The sequence below is a fragment of the Danio rerio genome, chromosome 22 (assembly GCF_052040795.2).
Source record: "Danio rerio strain M-AB ecotype USA chromosome 22, GRCz13ab, whole genome shotgun sequence".
Classification (NCBI taxonomy): domain Eukaryota; kingdom Metazoa; phylum Chordata; class Actinopteri; order Cypriniformes; family Danionidae; genus Danio; species Danio rerio.
The window spans coordinates 22223116-22238665 of NC_141042.1; the positions used below are offsets into that span (position 1 = coordinate 22223116).

A 15550-nucleotide genomic window follows, 5' to 3' on the forward strand; every position below is an offset into this window, starting at 1 on the left:
TTCACACACATATACTATGGCCAATTTAGTTTACTTAATTCACCTGTTACACATGTCTTTGGACTGTGTGGGAATCTGGAGTACCTGGAGGAAACACATGCAAACACGGAGAACATCCGTGTGCATCCTTGTGCAAACTCCACACAGTAATGCCAACTAATGATCATTTCTGTGTGGTCAACGTCTTGCTGTGAGGCGACAGTGCTAACCACTGAGCTCCATGTCACCTAAACATTTTTTTAAATATCAATTTTTTATTCACAAATAAATGTAAAATAAGTAATTAAAATGTTAACACACTAAATTGCCTACATTTTTATTCAAAATATAACCAGTTGGCTCATAAAAACTGACCACATATTTAACAAAAACAGCTTAAACCAACCTAAGCTGGTTAGCTGGTTTTAGCTGGTCACCAGCCTGGTTTTAAAGGTTGTTTTGACTTTTTCAGGTTTCCAGCCATTTCCACCCTGGTATTAGCTGGTCAGGCTGGGAGATGACCAGCTAAATCCAGATTGACCAACCTATCAGGCTGAAAGCCCAGCTATAACAAGCTATGTCTAGCTTAAACCAGGCTGGTCAAGCTCACACACACACACACACACACAAACAAATGGTTGTGTATTGGTTTTGTATTTAGAAACATTTCTTTCGTTATTTATATTAGACATCATTACATTATTTTGACACCTGTATACAGCATCTTTTATAAGTTGCAGTTTGCTGTGGTTTAGTTTTGGTAAAAACAAATTATATAATTATATAAATTATAAATTAATTAATTGTATATAAATTATAAATTATATAATATTGGTATTAGAGCTGCACAATATATCGTTTTAGCATCGATATCGCAGTGTGCACATCTGCAATAGTCACATAGCAAAGATATGCAATGTTGAGTCTGGATTATAGTTGAACATGAGCCAAAAATTAATTATTGTATTTATTTATTGTATTTATACAGAATTTATACGATTTATGCAAAAATGATTATTATTTTTTAACATTATCATTATTATATTATTATATAATATTATTATTATTATTATCCCACAGGAAGATAATTTAGCTTGTCATTTTAAAGAAAACTCTTAATTTTAGCTTATGTCTTCTGAAGTTCAAAACAAGTTCTTAATCTAAGAATCTTTAGATATTTAGTCTAGAAATGAGAAAAAGCATAAGAAAATCATATTTTGCATTGTGATTTTTTAAATTTATGTACCTGCATACTGTTAAACGTCCCAGAAAACTATTCAAACCATCTTGTGAAACTGTATTCATATCGCAACAATTATTGCAGAATAAAATATAAAATATCGCAATACCAAATATTGTGATGGTATTTTTTGGAAAATGTTTAATTTTAATAACAATATATTTAAGTATGGCAGCTCGAGAAGGTAATTAAATGAATGAATTTTCAATAGTAAAAATGTTTTAGAATTTATTTAAATAATTTTTACTACAACGTTACCTAATTGCAACCAAATTACAACATTGTAAAATGTTTCAAAGGCGATATTATGAATCCGTTAATCTGCTGACTCATAAAAACTGATCAGAAATGCAGCATTGGATACGAACGGGCTCAAATAAAGACAAAACTGACATGCATTCAACAACAAAATTAATACATCTATGATAATAGCAGACTTATCTCTATATGCAAATGCACCGTCTTGCTTTCAGGTTGAAGCATCTTTTTTTGTCAGCATGAATCATCTTAATTATGGCTTGAATAATTGCTGCGATGGAATTTCAAATTTCGAGGTTTGATATCCTGTGAAGGGTGCAAATGTGCTTGAACAATTGTTTCTGTGTGTGTGTGTGTGTGTGTTTGGATGCTGATGTGGGTCATTACCCCTTCTCTGCCCCCTGGGGAAAGCAGGAAAGAGGAGGAGGGATGGATGGATGGATGGATGGATGGGGGGAGAATTGGAGGATCCCAAGGGAGGAGAATCCAATAAATCAGCCTGCCGTCTCCGTGCTGACATGAGGCTTGTCTGTGAGGGATGTGTGTATGTGTGTGTGTGTGTGTGTGTGTGTGTGTGTGTGTGTGTGTGTGTGTGTGTGTGTGTTTGTGTGTGTGTAGAGGGGATCACAACAACAGCACAGTCTTGTCTAGCCGTCAGTCACCTCCACTCTGGCCTGGAGACACACTCTACGCTATAGACTTTCATTGTTGCTCATTCATTAGTTTTTCTATGGCTGATATATTTATTTAAAAGCTGATGAGTCATCAGTTTTATATTTATCTTGAGCACATTCATAGCAAGGTCACATTCTTTCATTAGTAGACATTGCGATAATTAGCAGATCAAGTCGAGTGCTTAGTGTCACACTTAGAGAGGTTGTTTTTCATATGTTAGAATGTGTTTTGTTTAATGTTTTTTTCCTCTGAGCATAAAATTAGTAATTAGTAATACAACTGTTTTATAGAGAAATGTCATTCAGGGAAACATTCGTTTATACACCACAATATCTTGGCAGGCAGATTTAGAACAACAAAATATTTGACGACACATTAAAAGACGCAAATTTAAAGGGGTGGTTTTTTAAAAGTGGGCCTTGGGCCAATCAATGACCTTCAGATTGCTAGGTTTTATCTATTTGCCAGCTAAATATTTAAAATATAGTAAAAATGTAATTTTCTTTGATTTATTTTGATAAATACAGGTCAAAATAAGTGTTGTTTCATTTTTACAGATTTGTTTTTCTAAAACTGAACAACACTGAACATAATTTCACTCATATTTTGATGTTTTATTGTCACAAATGAAAGTAGAAATAAATAAAATGGAAATAATTAAATGTATAAAATTATATATATATATATATATATATATATATATATATATATATATATATATATATATATATATAATTTAAAAAAATGTAAAGAGTTTGTCGTTTTTCGTTGTACATTTAAGAATTTATGTATATATATTCCACTGTGGGGACCTTGGATTAATAAAGGGACTAAGCTGACAAGAATGAATGAATGAATGAATATATTCCATAGTAAAGTGGACAAAACACTTTACTTTTTTTTGGTAAATGGTGAAAGTAGATAGAAGTAGATAGAAGTAGATAGTAGATAGAAGTAGATAGTGGTCTGGTGGTGGTCTGGTGGTGTAGTAGATAGTGCTGTCGCCTCACAGCAAGAAGGTTGCTGGTTCGAGCCTTGGCTGGTTCAGTTGGCGTTTCTGTGTGGAGTTTGCATGTTCTCCCTTGTGTTGCAGCTGGAAGGGCATCCGCTGCGTAAAAACGTGCTGGATAAGTTGGTGGTTCATTCTGCTGTGGCGCCCCCGGATTAATAAAGGGACTAACCCGAAAAGAAAATGAATTAATGGATCCCTCCTCATATAATGAGTAGACGTCAATGGGGCCTATCATTGCTGGACATTATTTGTATGGAACTTTAAACAGTGTGCACACATGAAGCTCAGTCAAAAACTGTTAAGTCTTGGATTATACTGCTTGATGTTTTCAAATCTTTTGTTTCTAACTTCTAATGTACAGCTTTTCTGTTTATGTGTACTTTATGTATCTCAATGTGTAATAGTCATTTATTTGAATGTTTTAAAACTTCTACTCTTTATTTGGTTTAACATTATTCTTGTTTTTTATAGCAATCTTCTGACTTCTGTTAATGTAGAATAAGTCTACTTGGGTGGGGGGTTTGTTTTAAGATATAGTCATATGGTGTATCCTCATTATTCATTAATTTTCTTTTCAGCTTAGTCGCTTTATTAATCTGGGGTCACCACAGTGGAATGAACCGCCAACTTATCCAGCATATGTTTTATTCAGCGGATGCCCATCCAGCTGCAACCCATCACTAAGAAACATCCATACACTCTCATTCACTACAATTTAGCTTACCCAATTCACCTGTACCACATGTCTTTGGACTGTAGGGGAAACCGGAGCACCCAGAGGAAACCCACGCAAACACAAGGAGAAAAGCCAACTGACCCAGTCGAGGCTTGAACCAGCGACCTTCTTGCTGTGAGGTGATCGTGCTACTCACTGCACCACTGTGACGTCATAAGCTGTATCCTTTCTATATTAAACAAAACTGAAGTAATAAAATCAATTGTTCACAAACCAAGTAAATGGTGAAACAGACAGCCAATCAGAATCAGTCTTAGAATTTAAAGTGATAGACAAAACTGTAGAGCACACTTCTAATTAACAGAATATATTGTCCATTGCTGTAAATGTACCCAGCAGGCACACAACTACATGAGACGTTAATATTAGTCTTGATTTGATTTATTTACTTGATTTGATTGATTTAGGTCATGACGTCAGGACGTTATTATGATGTGCAATAACGATGTAAAATGACGTTGATATTTTGTTGATTTTAGGTTGTGTTGGAAAGTGACCAAAATCCAACATCGAGCCAACATCTTAAACCAACGTCATATTGACGTCATATACTGACACTTATTCATCAGGTATGGCAACCAAAATCCAACATCTGATAGACGTCATAATGGTAACACCCACACAACGTCAAGCTGTAACATCATTAGACATTGGGTTGATTTTAGGTTGGACGTTGGCCTGATGTTGGGTTCTGACGTCAACCCAATTTTCATTTACAGACAAAATGTAACGTCCCGATGACGAGGGTACAACATCAATCTGACATCATATTGACGTCCTGTGCCTGCTGGCTATTGTCTATTGATAAAATAGTTTACTTTTCAGTTATAATTCTTATTGTAAACAGACTTTTACCCATTTTTGTTCATTAAGACCCATTAATAATTAAGAACTGTAACTATTAGCAATAAAAAAAACTGCTACTACTTTAAACGTTCAAGCTCTTAAAAAAAGGATGGAATTATTATTTTAGTATGGTTTTTACAACATCATTGTAGTCATTGTCATTGAATGGCCCTTTAGTCTTTTGGCTGTTAAGATTATTCAAAAGTGGATGTTTTTGCATCAGGTTTACATTTATATGAAGTGCTTTTCTTAGCAAGGTCACATTCTGCTAAGTGCATATATCGCGACAAATCCTTAAGCAGAGAGTCAAGTACCACAAGTGTCACGCCGAGAGCAAAGCACCAACACAAATGCAAACAAATTATCTCTCCGCCGCTGAATAAGTGACCATTTCGGGCCTAAATATAGTCCTGTAATTGGAGAAAGTGAAGACACTGCTGTCAGTTTGATATATGTGCACAGGTATGTTTGCAGTCGAGTGTGTGAAACCATATATCTAGCATGTGAACTGTTCGAGGAAAGGCGAAACTAAAAGCTTTGTGTTTGTGATAAAGAAATATTTCTGTCACTTTTTGTTTTTTAGAATATTCATCTTGTATGAAAATTTGATTGTGGTTTAAAAGCTATTATTTAATTCTTAAAGGTCCCGTGAAGTGCTCTGAAATGTGCATTTTTATTCTATGTTTGACATAATCTTAACTGGAAAACTAGAAAGGTTGGGACGTAGTGTAGCTCCTCTCCGTTAAAAAAAAAAACAGCCTATAGCATTTCGAATCATCACAGTTTTGCAAGTGAGAGTGGTTGAGCTCAAGCGCATCAAATGAAAAGCACCTGAAAGGGCGTGGGGCATGTATGATTTTAGAGAGTATTTGTTTGGTCAAGATTTTATGAGAATTGAAAAAATCGTTGATCGATTTAGGTGGAAATGACAAATTGTACATGTTTATATTTGTTTTTTATCTTCTAAACGCAAATTTTGTCACTGTTTTGGAGCACACTAGCTAATATCCAGTTAATCCTTAAAGATATCCTTAAAGATTGAAACAGACTGAAACAAAAAAAAAAATGTGAATTTTAGTGTAGTGTAAAATAGTGTAAAAATATTTTTACTGCATTTTTGACACATTTAAAAGCAATGGTATTTGTAGGGGAAACTTCTGAAAATTTTCTTCAGCTTAGTCCTTTTATTCATCAGGGGTTGCCACAGTGGAATGAACCGCCAACTTATTCTTCATCTGTTTTACACAGTTGAAACACTCATACACTATGGCCCATTTAGTTTTTTATTAATCTATTGCACAAACTGCATACAAAAATGCCAACTGATCCAGCGGAGACTCAAACCAGCGACCTTCTTGCTGTGACCGTGCTCACACAAATTTATTTTTTGAAATTTCTATCATCTCTGCATAAACTTGAAAAAAACATTTTTTTTTTGAAAATGATTGTCATTTTATGCTTTCTGTTAGTAATGGTGTGAGTACTTGACAACCAAAACAACTATGCTGGACTATTGACTTTATTCTAAAGAAGCGGAAGTGCGCTCATTTTTGCAATTGTTTTAACTTCCGATTCAGTTACCTATAAGAGAAATGACTAGAAAGAATAAACCACAGACAAGTTTGTAGTTTGCTCTACAAACAAGTGTTTGCATGACTATACAAACAAAGCAGAAAAATATTATAAGAACATATCAGTTTGCAACATCAAGCACCATAACAAACTGTTTTTAACGTCTAAAAATGAATTAAAAGTGAATGAGACCGGAAGTCTCAAGCCAAAAAGATTTAAATGGCTGCATCCTCTGGTATTTACCTTGTTCTCAGCTGTCGAGCGGGCGCTGCCATTTGAATCTTTCTGTCTCGCGACTTCCGGTCACATTCACTTCCATTCATTTTTTGACGTTAACAACAGCTCGTTACGCTGCTTGATGTTGCAATTTAATATTTTCTTATTATATTATGCTACTTGGTCTGTGTAGTCATGCAAACATTTGTTTGTTGAGCAAGTAGTTTGGCCATTTTCTGCCGTTTATTATTCCGAGTCATTTCTCCCATAGGCGACTGAATCGGAAGTTCTAAGACAATCGCGAAAACAGGCGCACTTCCGCATTTTAGAATAAGGTCAATAGGACAAATAAGGTGAATGGGATCATGTGTGTGCATATGTAGTGTTTGCTTATAAAAATGACATCGCCATCTACTGGAATGTCATGAATAGTAAACATAGCAAATGTATTACGAAATCATGACATAAAATAGGGAAATATTATGTTCTCGGAAAACCTATTATCTTATTTTGTTTTACCTTAGTACAAATTAATCCTAAAATGTGTTAGTTTTTATTTATTAGGATATTTACACTCAATTTTGTTTGTTTTTCCAACAAAAAAAAAAAAGTTTTTATGAGCTGTTTTTTTTTTTTCAAAGGATGTTTTACAAAATGTTATTAAGGGGTCGATCACACCAAACACGTTTTTTTTTTTTGCGTTAAGAGGCTCCTTTTTTTAATGCTTCACTAACAGCTGTGAGCGTTTTGCGTACTGCTTACACGCCCTGCACGTTTTAACCGGCTGCTGCCCCTCCGGTTTTTGCCATTTTGCCATTTTAAAAAAAGTGTTTGGTGTGATCGGCCCTTTATTTATTATTTCTAATTTCAATGTGATTTTATTTAAACGTTACTTTTTAAATAATTTGTACAATTTCTGAGTACTGCGAACAAAACTATCATAAACAAAAGTAGCATTTCTAAGAACTTGTCATTTTAAAGTCCACATGAACCGGAAGCTGCGACCGTGTTTTTTTTTTCGTATTGTGAAATTTCCTAAAGAAACGTAAGATTAACTGACAAAACAGTGGCCGTGGCTTGTTTTTTCTGCTACAAGCTGAATGGATGTAGTAAAATAGGCATTTCATTCAGAAAGATCAGGAAAAGGGCTTTACAAGAGTTAATAAAACCTAACAGACACCTCCTCCTGCTAACCATTTCTTTTTCGGCTTAGTCCGTTTATTAATCAGCGGTCACCTCTGTGGAATGCCAACTTATCCAGCATATGTTTTACACAGCAGATGCTCTTCCGGCACAACCCAACACTGGGAAACACCCATACACTCTCATACACACACACTACGGCCAATTTAGCTTATTCAATTCACCCATGTCTTTGGACTTTGGGGAAAACCGAAGTGTCACCACTGTGTTGCCCCTAATTTGTATTATATGTATTTTATATCTAAATAGAAACACAAAAATTTTTAAAACACTCACACATGTGTATTTCTATGTACTTAATATATATACATAACACACACACACACGCGCACACACATTATGTATAAATATAATTTTTTTATTTTGGATGAGGATAGTTGTGATTATTTCCCAGTAATGTCCCTTTAAATATCCCCCTTTCTAGCCATCAGTTCTGAATACTAAAAGCCTATTTTCCCAGTAACATCTTGTTTTTTTTTTCTCTGGCTTTCAAAATGCTCATATCTGTGTTGTTGCAATATTGTGTGGGCTGCAAGTGAAAGTGAATTACCGGGAAAGATCATTGATCAAGTTTGCTACTTCTGAAGGACGTCTCTGGAATAAATAATGTCAAACACTTTCGAGAATAAAAACGCCTTTTGTTGGCTTTTCCTTGGCCTGAAAGGAAACATGTTTTAAGCTTCTCTCGCCTGTACGGAAAAGTGGAGATATTGACCATGACCATATACCTTATAAAAGTTCAAATGCTTATTTTTTTTCCCAAACACGCACACTGAACATCATATATCTTGCATCCTGCAGCATGACTCTAATATGTGGTTCGCTTATGACTATTTCCAATACATACGGACCGCTGTGGCCAAGAGACCTGCTCTGTGCATTAAAATTCATGGGAAAAAATGGCAATAATGACCCTCCCTCCCCCTTCCAGTCCCCATACATCCTCTAAATCTGTATCTCTCTTTTAAGCAGATCCCTCTACACTCCTCCTTCCCTCTATTTTCTCTCCTCCTCCGCATCCCTTCTTTCTGTTTTTCAGCCGCACTGCTGCCAGGTAGTGATTTCTACAGTGGGAAAATTGCTTTTTCAATATCTGCCTCTCTAATTATGAGCCCAGCTAAAGGGGTCGTGCCACTGGAATACTAATAAATGTCTCCTGCGTTTTTGCATTTCTTTACACCCAAAGGGTTTGCGAATTTATACTATTCATGTCACGACGGTGCTTGAAAACGGCTGTCGTTTATTTTAAAGATGAAATTTTGTGAATTATTTTTTATGTCGAAATGATTTAGGCTAAATCGTTGACTGAAATAGCAATGCTTACTTAGCATTTCTCAGATTTTACTGTTAAATGTGTATTTTGAACAGTTAATTAAGCGTAGATAAAGCTCCTGCATTAACATACAATAAAAAAAGCCGTGTCTCCTTAACTAACTTTACAATCTCCTCAACTTAGCCTTGGCTAGAGCTAGCAGACTAAATTTACACTAGTGTGTTTTTTAAACAGCATTTTGCAATGAAAATACAACAGCAGCATTTCCCAACTGAAAAGAGGTCATTTACAAAGCATTCAGTTTTCACAGGTCGAAGATCCCGGTGTAGTGTGTACAACTTTGTACATTTTTGTTACTTTGCAACTAACAAAATTGCAGTAGTTTAAACTTAACCGGCTTAAGCTAGCAGGCTGGTTTAGTTTTCGGTGAAAGTTAGCAAACTAGCTTAGTTTTTGGCTGTTTCTCAATATGCGTTCTTCATCGATCTTGCGTCCTCGTGTTCTCGTGTAACGTCATCATCAACTGCCAAAGTTCAGTTCCAAAACTCAAGACCTCAAAAACGGAGGATGTGTGAAAGTTCCCGGATGTGTTCCTGATATCGAGGATGCATCAATGCAGACTTGAGTGCAAAACTTGCGTGAGAAATCCTAGAAGTCATTGCGGCCGAATAAAGGAGGTGGAAAGTGCAGCATTTAATTTAGGTTGATTATTAAAGTTCAGAGATATAATTTATTTTTTCTCAGGAGTAAAGTGAAATAGTGAAAGTAAACATTACCATGAACATCATTCTAAAAGAATAAACACATTAGGGGTGTTAGTTTGCTGAAAATTGTATAAAAATCAGTTTTATTTATATTGTGCAACATATATTTGTAAGGTCTTTATGCATATTGGGAAAAGGGTAAAACAATAAATCATTGTATGAATGCTGCACTGTTGAAATAATTATCTGTTAAAAATGCGTGAAGGTCATCATGTGACCATTAGGAAGAACCAGTGAGGAACGCAGAAACTCATTTCTCACAGGTCGTATTCTGTTCTTGCGGTCTCCTGAGTTTGTTTTTCCGAGGTAATTTGGCAAGACCGGTCTTCACAAGAGCGCAAGTCTGTTCTCAGCGTTCTTGGATTTGAGAAACAGCCTACGGCTGAAACTAGCAGACTAATTTAGTTTTTGGCTTAAGTTAACAGACTAGTTTCGTTAATTCTGGCTTACGTTAGCAGACTAGATTAGTTTGTGGCTAAAGTTAGCAGACTAGTTTAGTTATTGTCTTAAGTTAGCAGAATAATTTGTTTTGGCTAAAGTTAGCAGGCTAGCTTAGTTTTAGGCTAAAGCTAGCAGACTGGTTTAGTTTTTGGCTTAAGTTAACAGACTAGCTTAGTTTTTTGCCTAAAGTTAGCAGACTAGCTTAGTTTTTTTCTGGCAAAAGGTAGTATAATAGTTTAGTTTTTGGCTTAATTTAGCACACTAGCTTAATTTGTGGCTAAAGCTAGCAGACTAATTTAGTTATTGACTTAAGTTAGCAGAATAGTTTAGGTTTTGGCTAAAGTTTGCAGACTAGTTTAGTTTTTTGCTAAAGTTAGCAGATCAACTTAGGTTTTGTCTAAAGTTAGTAAACTAGTTTTTGGCTAAACTTACTAGACAACTAGTTTGCTAATTACACACAAAAACTAGTCTGCTAAGTCGGGCTAAAGTTAGCGGACTAGTTTTTGGCTAAACTTACCAGACAACTAGTTTGCTAATTATAAAATAGAAATAGATTAGTTTAGTTTTTGGCTTAAGTTAACAGACTGGCTTAGGTTTTGGCTAGCAGAATAGTTTATTTTTGGCTGAAGTTAACAGATGTTTACTTTTTAGTTAGTAGACACTATATTTTTGAGTTTACATATAGCAACAGCTCTGGCTTTTTATTTGTTCAGTTTTTTTAAATACATATTTCATGTCAAATAAAAGTTAATGCTATTTAAAGAAATATTGAAGAGCAAAAATCACCTTTGAAGATTTTCATATAGTATATTTTATTTATCTACACTTGTGTCTCTCCTGAAATGGACTATTAAATGTATTGAATTCATATTTAGTCAAATTTAATAGGAAAAAAACAAACTTGCGATTATTCTATGCATTTGACCAAAACATTGGTATCTGTATCAGAATTGGCAGACTTTTTTAGTTGAAATTGGTATCATATCAGCCAATAAAAAGGAAAAATCATTTTGGTGCATCTGTAATGAACAGCAGAAGGTTTGCTTAAGGATATAAAAGGACTTAATGAAATCAATAAGTGTTTCGACCATGAATAAACTGCTTGTAAGATGTTGCATTTACCTCAGGAAACCTACCTAATGTGTACTGTTAGTTAGTAAAGAAAATGAATGAATACATTGTATTCATCATTTAGGGCCTACTCACACTATGCCATCCGTACCGTGCCCAGGCCCATTTCTCGGATCGTTTGATAACTGTGAGTGCGCTGAATCGGGCTTAAGCACGGTTCACTTGGGTGGCCCTGGCCCGGTTGGAAGAGGTGTGCCTGAGCCCGGTTCACTTGGAGTGCAAAACGCGCCAAAGCCCGAAACTGAAAGCGAGACGTGACTTTTAAGGGACTGTTTCATATGGATTTATTAATCATTCTTACTGTTCAGTGATCGCAAACTGCCGTAGTTTATTAAAGACGCAAACCCCTCACTGCACGACAGCTGCGCTCCTTCAGCAGACCTCCTCATTCCTGCAGCACGAGAGATTTATGATTGTTTATGAGCGCCAAAAGTGGCAAATCTGTTCAGCGAAATATCTGACTGCGTGTCCCCGCATCCCTAAGGGCTGTTTGGCGAAATATTTGACGGCATATCAAACGACTGAAACAATATAACTAGAGAAATCTCCACTGTGCTGCTGAGTGAGAGAGCGCTTCTCACTGAACAGCGCAGCAGTGATGACGTAAGCGTGCCGAAGCCCGTTTGTGGTGTGAGCGCGGGCCGTCGGGGAGATGGGAGGGGGGACAAGCGGGCTTTGGCCTGGTTCGAGTCAACTGTACCTAATGTGAGTACAGCCTTAATGTATGTTTGAATAAATCTGTCTTGAAAATCATCTTTGTACAAAGTAAAAATCGATTAATTCGGTAAATTACACTTTTTTCCCCAAAAACTTTTTAACTAAAACAATGAAAAATGCATTTTATATATATATATATATATATATATATATATATATATATATATATATATATATATATATATATATATATATATAATTATTATTTTTGTCTTCTATTTTATTCAATGAAAGTAATTTCATTTAGATTTGTGTCTTATCAGTTTTTCTCAAATGTTTTTTTTCACCCTATAATTTTTTTAGAGCATAAGTTCATCACAAGCATCAATACGTTCATCAAAAACGCCAATCCTAACACTGTATCCAAGATATTCCATGCAGCTTCCGATAAGATAATGCCTTTGTGAGCATATTAAGCTGTAGTCCCTGACCCAGAGCAAAACACACCAGAGATTTGATTTAGGTCACTCGCTGGATCTTATTGCCCCCTGAAGCATGTTATCTTTATAGCGAAGCAATGTTTCATGTGTCTTTCAGATCAAAGATCAAAAAATTAATGTCGGACTTACTATCTTAGGAATCAAGACAGATGGAAAAATCATAACAAAAAGTGATTTACATAGGAAATGGGTCTTGGTTTTAAACCACTTGCCGTGGGATTTCATTGTGGGCGCTGTAAAACAATGCAAAGCGATTTAAAGTAATAAAAAAGGAGGAGAGTAAAAAAAACTGCTTTACATCACAAAAGGAATTGAAATGTGAATTCAAATGTGTCCACCGCGCGCACCGAAAGGGTTAAATGATTTTCTTGGGCGCTCTGAGCGCATGACTGACGTTAGGGGTTCTATAATCGTGACGCGCACCAATCAGCGTTCGGTCAGCAAGCCCCACGTGGGGCGTTCTTGGCTCCGATTGGATCTCTCAGCCAGTGTTGATTGTGGCTGGGTCAAACCCCACGTGGAGATTTCATTCAATCATTGTACAGTTAGCTGCACCCTTATTTTTCAATCGAAGTCCTGTGCATAAAATTAGAGAACGTGAGAGGAACGTGTGAATAGCCGACAGAGACGAGCTGCTATATTTAAACCACATCACAAAATACGGCGTTTATATATTGTGCTCAGGAGATTTTTAGTAGTCTTGTTTAAGGTGATCATCACCTATAATTTATTACCTAAAAGCCTTTTTTTTGCATAAATCATCAGGAAAAAACATACACCACAACATAAAAGGTGAAACATAAAAACTAATATAACAAAGGTAAAAAAAAATAAACAAATATAAATAACTCCACAAAAAAAGTTTAGCATTTCTTCATCCAATGATTTAAAAAATTAACAGAGGAATCAAAAATGTGTTGTAATAAGTGATACATATCTCAGATTTTTGCTTTTTAAAAACAATTTCACAGTAGAAATAAAAAAGTTAAACTCGATACAAAATAAAAACGTTATGTGGGAAATGACTTAGCAAATTTCTGTTTGTGTATGTAATTTTTTCCCAATTAAATAAAGAAATTAACAATATATGGAAGACTTTGGTTGGATTTGTTTTCATAATAAAAATAATATAATTAAGATAAAATTAAATTTTTAAGTTTTGTCATGTTGATAATATTTTGGCTAGATCCTTCCAGAAATTGCTTACAATGTTGCATTCTAAAATAAATGACAAAGGCTCTCTTTATCTGCATTGCAGTAAACACAGATATCCTCCATTTCAATGTACTTTGATAATAACCTAATTACTGGGTAAATTGTGTGTAGTATTTTACAATGAATTTCCTTCCATTCCGTTACTAATGTGTTTGTTAGCATTTTGTTTTGCATATGACGTCATTGACGTTTGTGTTTGTGAAATTTTGTGGGCCTACCAACTTACAACAGGCAACTTGTAAACAAATGTGGATAACATGCATTGATATTCTCAGACGTTTAAAGATGTTTTAATGTCTAAATTGTGTTTGTAAAGGCTTAAAATATAAATGTTAAATTCTGAAGCCCAAACTGTAACATTTTCCTCAAAACAGAGCGTTTAAAAACACTCATATGAATATTTGAAATGCTTTATCTGCCATATCAAGTTTGGTGTTTAACAAGATGCAGGTAGCCATTTTGTTGTGATGTGACAAAAACATGTATGTGAAAGCTAAATAAGTCATTTTCATAATTCAAACACAGAATTTTTGAATATGTCCAATATTTCTCTTGAATATTTTGTGTATTTTAGTCATACAGCTTTACTTGATACTTTGCATATGTACTTGGCAGTTTTACCGTCGTCATATCAGAATATTAACATGAAATGTATGCAAACAATTCTTATACCATATTTTCTATCATTTCTCCTAATCACGTGTTTACTGTTGCCCCACATAGGGCAACATAAACAAATCAATCCATGCATTTTAGGGGTTCCTACTTCCACCGCAGCCTAAAATGAGTGTAACTTGAGAATTTAACCCTTTGCTTCTTGTTACCACAAGCCAAGCCCTCTCTCTCTCTCTCTCTTTTTTTTTTTTTTTTGCACGGGGGGGCATGCGTTTCTCTTGAAGAAAACAACTCGCATGTCCCATTGAAAAACAGCTGAGGATCCGAAAGGAAGGAGCGGATGAGGAGAGAGAGAGAGAGAGAAAGGGAGAGAGAGACAAGCAGACAAAAGAAGCTGCGGCTGCGTTGAGTGTCGCGTCTTGGGAGCACGATAGCTGGCCATCCACTTGGTTTCTTTATCATTTTCATTAGTAAAGCACATCAAGGGCGGGGGAGCTCTGAAGGCCGAGCGCGTGCATTCTGATATTTCGAGGTGCATCGTATTGAGGGACTCGATACCGGACTGGGCGCATCTTGTATCGCGCGATAAAGCAGAACAAAGGGAGTCTTGAGCGAGGAATGCGCGAGCCGAGCCTGGCGCCGCCGAAACAGGGCCAAATGTTCTTCTGAGACCTGGAGAAAGGCGCAAAGTCTCTCGAAACATCATTTAACACAGCATCGAAACAGACGATTCTCAAACCGCAACAAACCACGCTATTCACCATGTTTCCCCAGAATCGACCTCCGGTAAGTTGCCTCACTACTCAGTAAAATGACCGTCTGCTTGGTGCGCAATGCGCTTTAGTGCATATCATTGATAAAACAAAGTGTGTTTGTATCCTTTGTCTCATCATTTTGGCTAAACGTTCACGTGGATTGCAATTTGAGCAATTAAGATTGGATATAAGCGAGAGACCGTAAAATGTGCTTTTGAATTAGCCTGATTTCTGTCCCAAAAATTCAAGGTAAACAATGCATTAAATGAATTGAATTGTTGTGTTGGATACCACTTTTCCATTATGTTATTGTTGTACCACGTCATATTGTAGGCAGATCTTAGTACTGTTGTACTTCGTGATGAATTGTAGCTACTACAAGTTTTAGTAGAGCTTTTCATACATTTCATTTGAAATATCAGATTGTAGTACTACATGAACCTCCACAATGCTCGTATTGAT

The 15550-nt window shown here is 35.7% G+C and overlaps 1 protein-coding gene across 11 annotated transcripts in view; it reads left to right on the forward strand.

Moving 5' to 3' along the window:
• Positions 1 to 15550, forward strand: part of tle2a (TLE family member 2, transcriptional corepressor a) — a 77806-nt gene that overhangs the window by 12569 nt on the left and 49687 nt on the right. For 8 of the 11 annotated variants that reach the window (XM_087303063.1, NM_001130604.3, NM_001444221.1 and 5 more), the window contains exon 1: positions 14634 to 15119. The exons of 1 other annotated variant lie outside the window; for it this stretch is intronic. Coding sequence is in view for 7 of the 10 variants with exons in the window: in NM_001130604.3 (NP_001124076.2) it covers positions 15096 to 15119 (24 nt within the window). In the remaining 3 variants the exon portion in view is untranslated. Of the gene's footprint in view, positions 1 to 3923; positions 4020 to 14633; positions 15120 to 15550 lie in introns of those variants that run through there. 2 more of the 11 variants (NM_001444225.1, NM_001444226.1) reach the window with 1 other exon arrangement.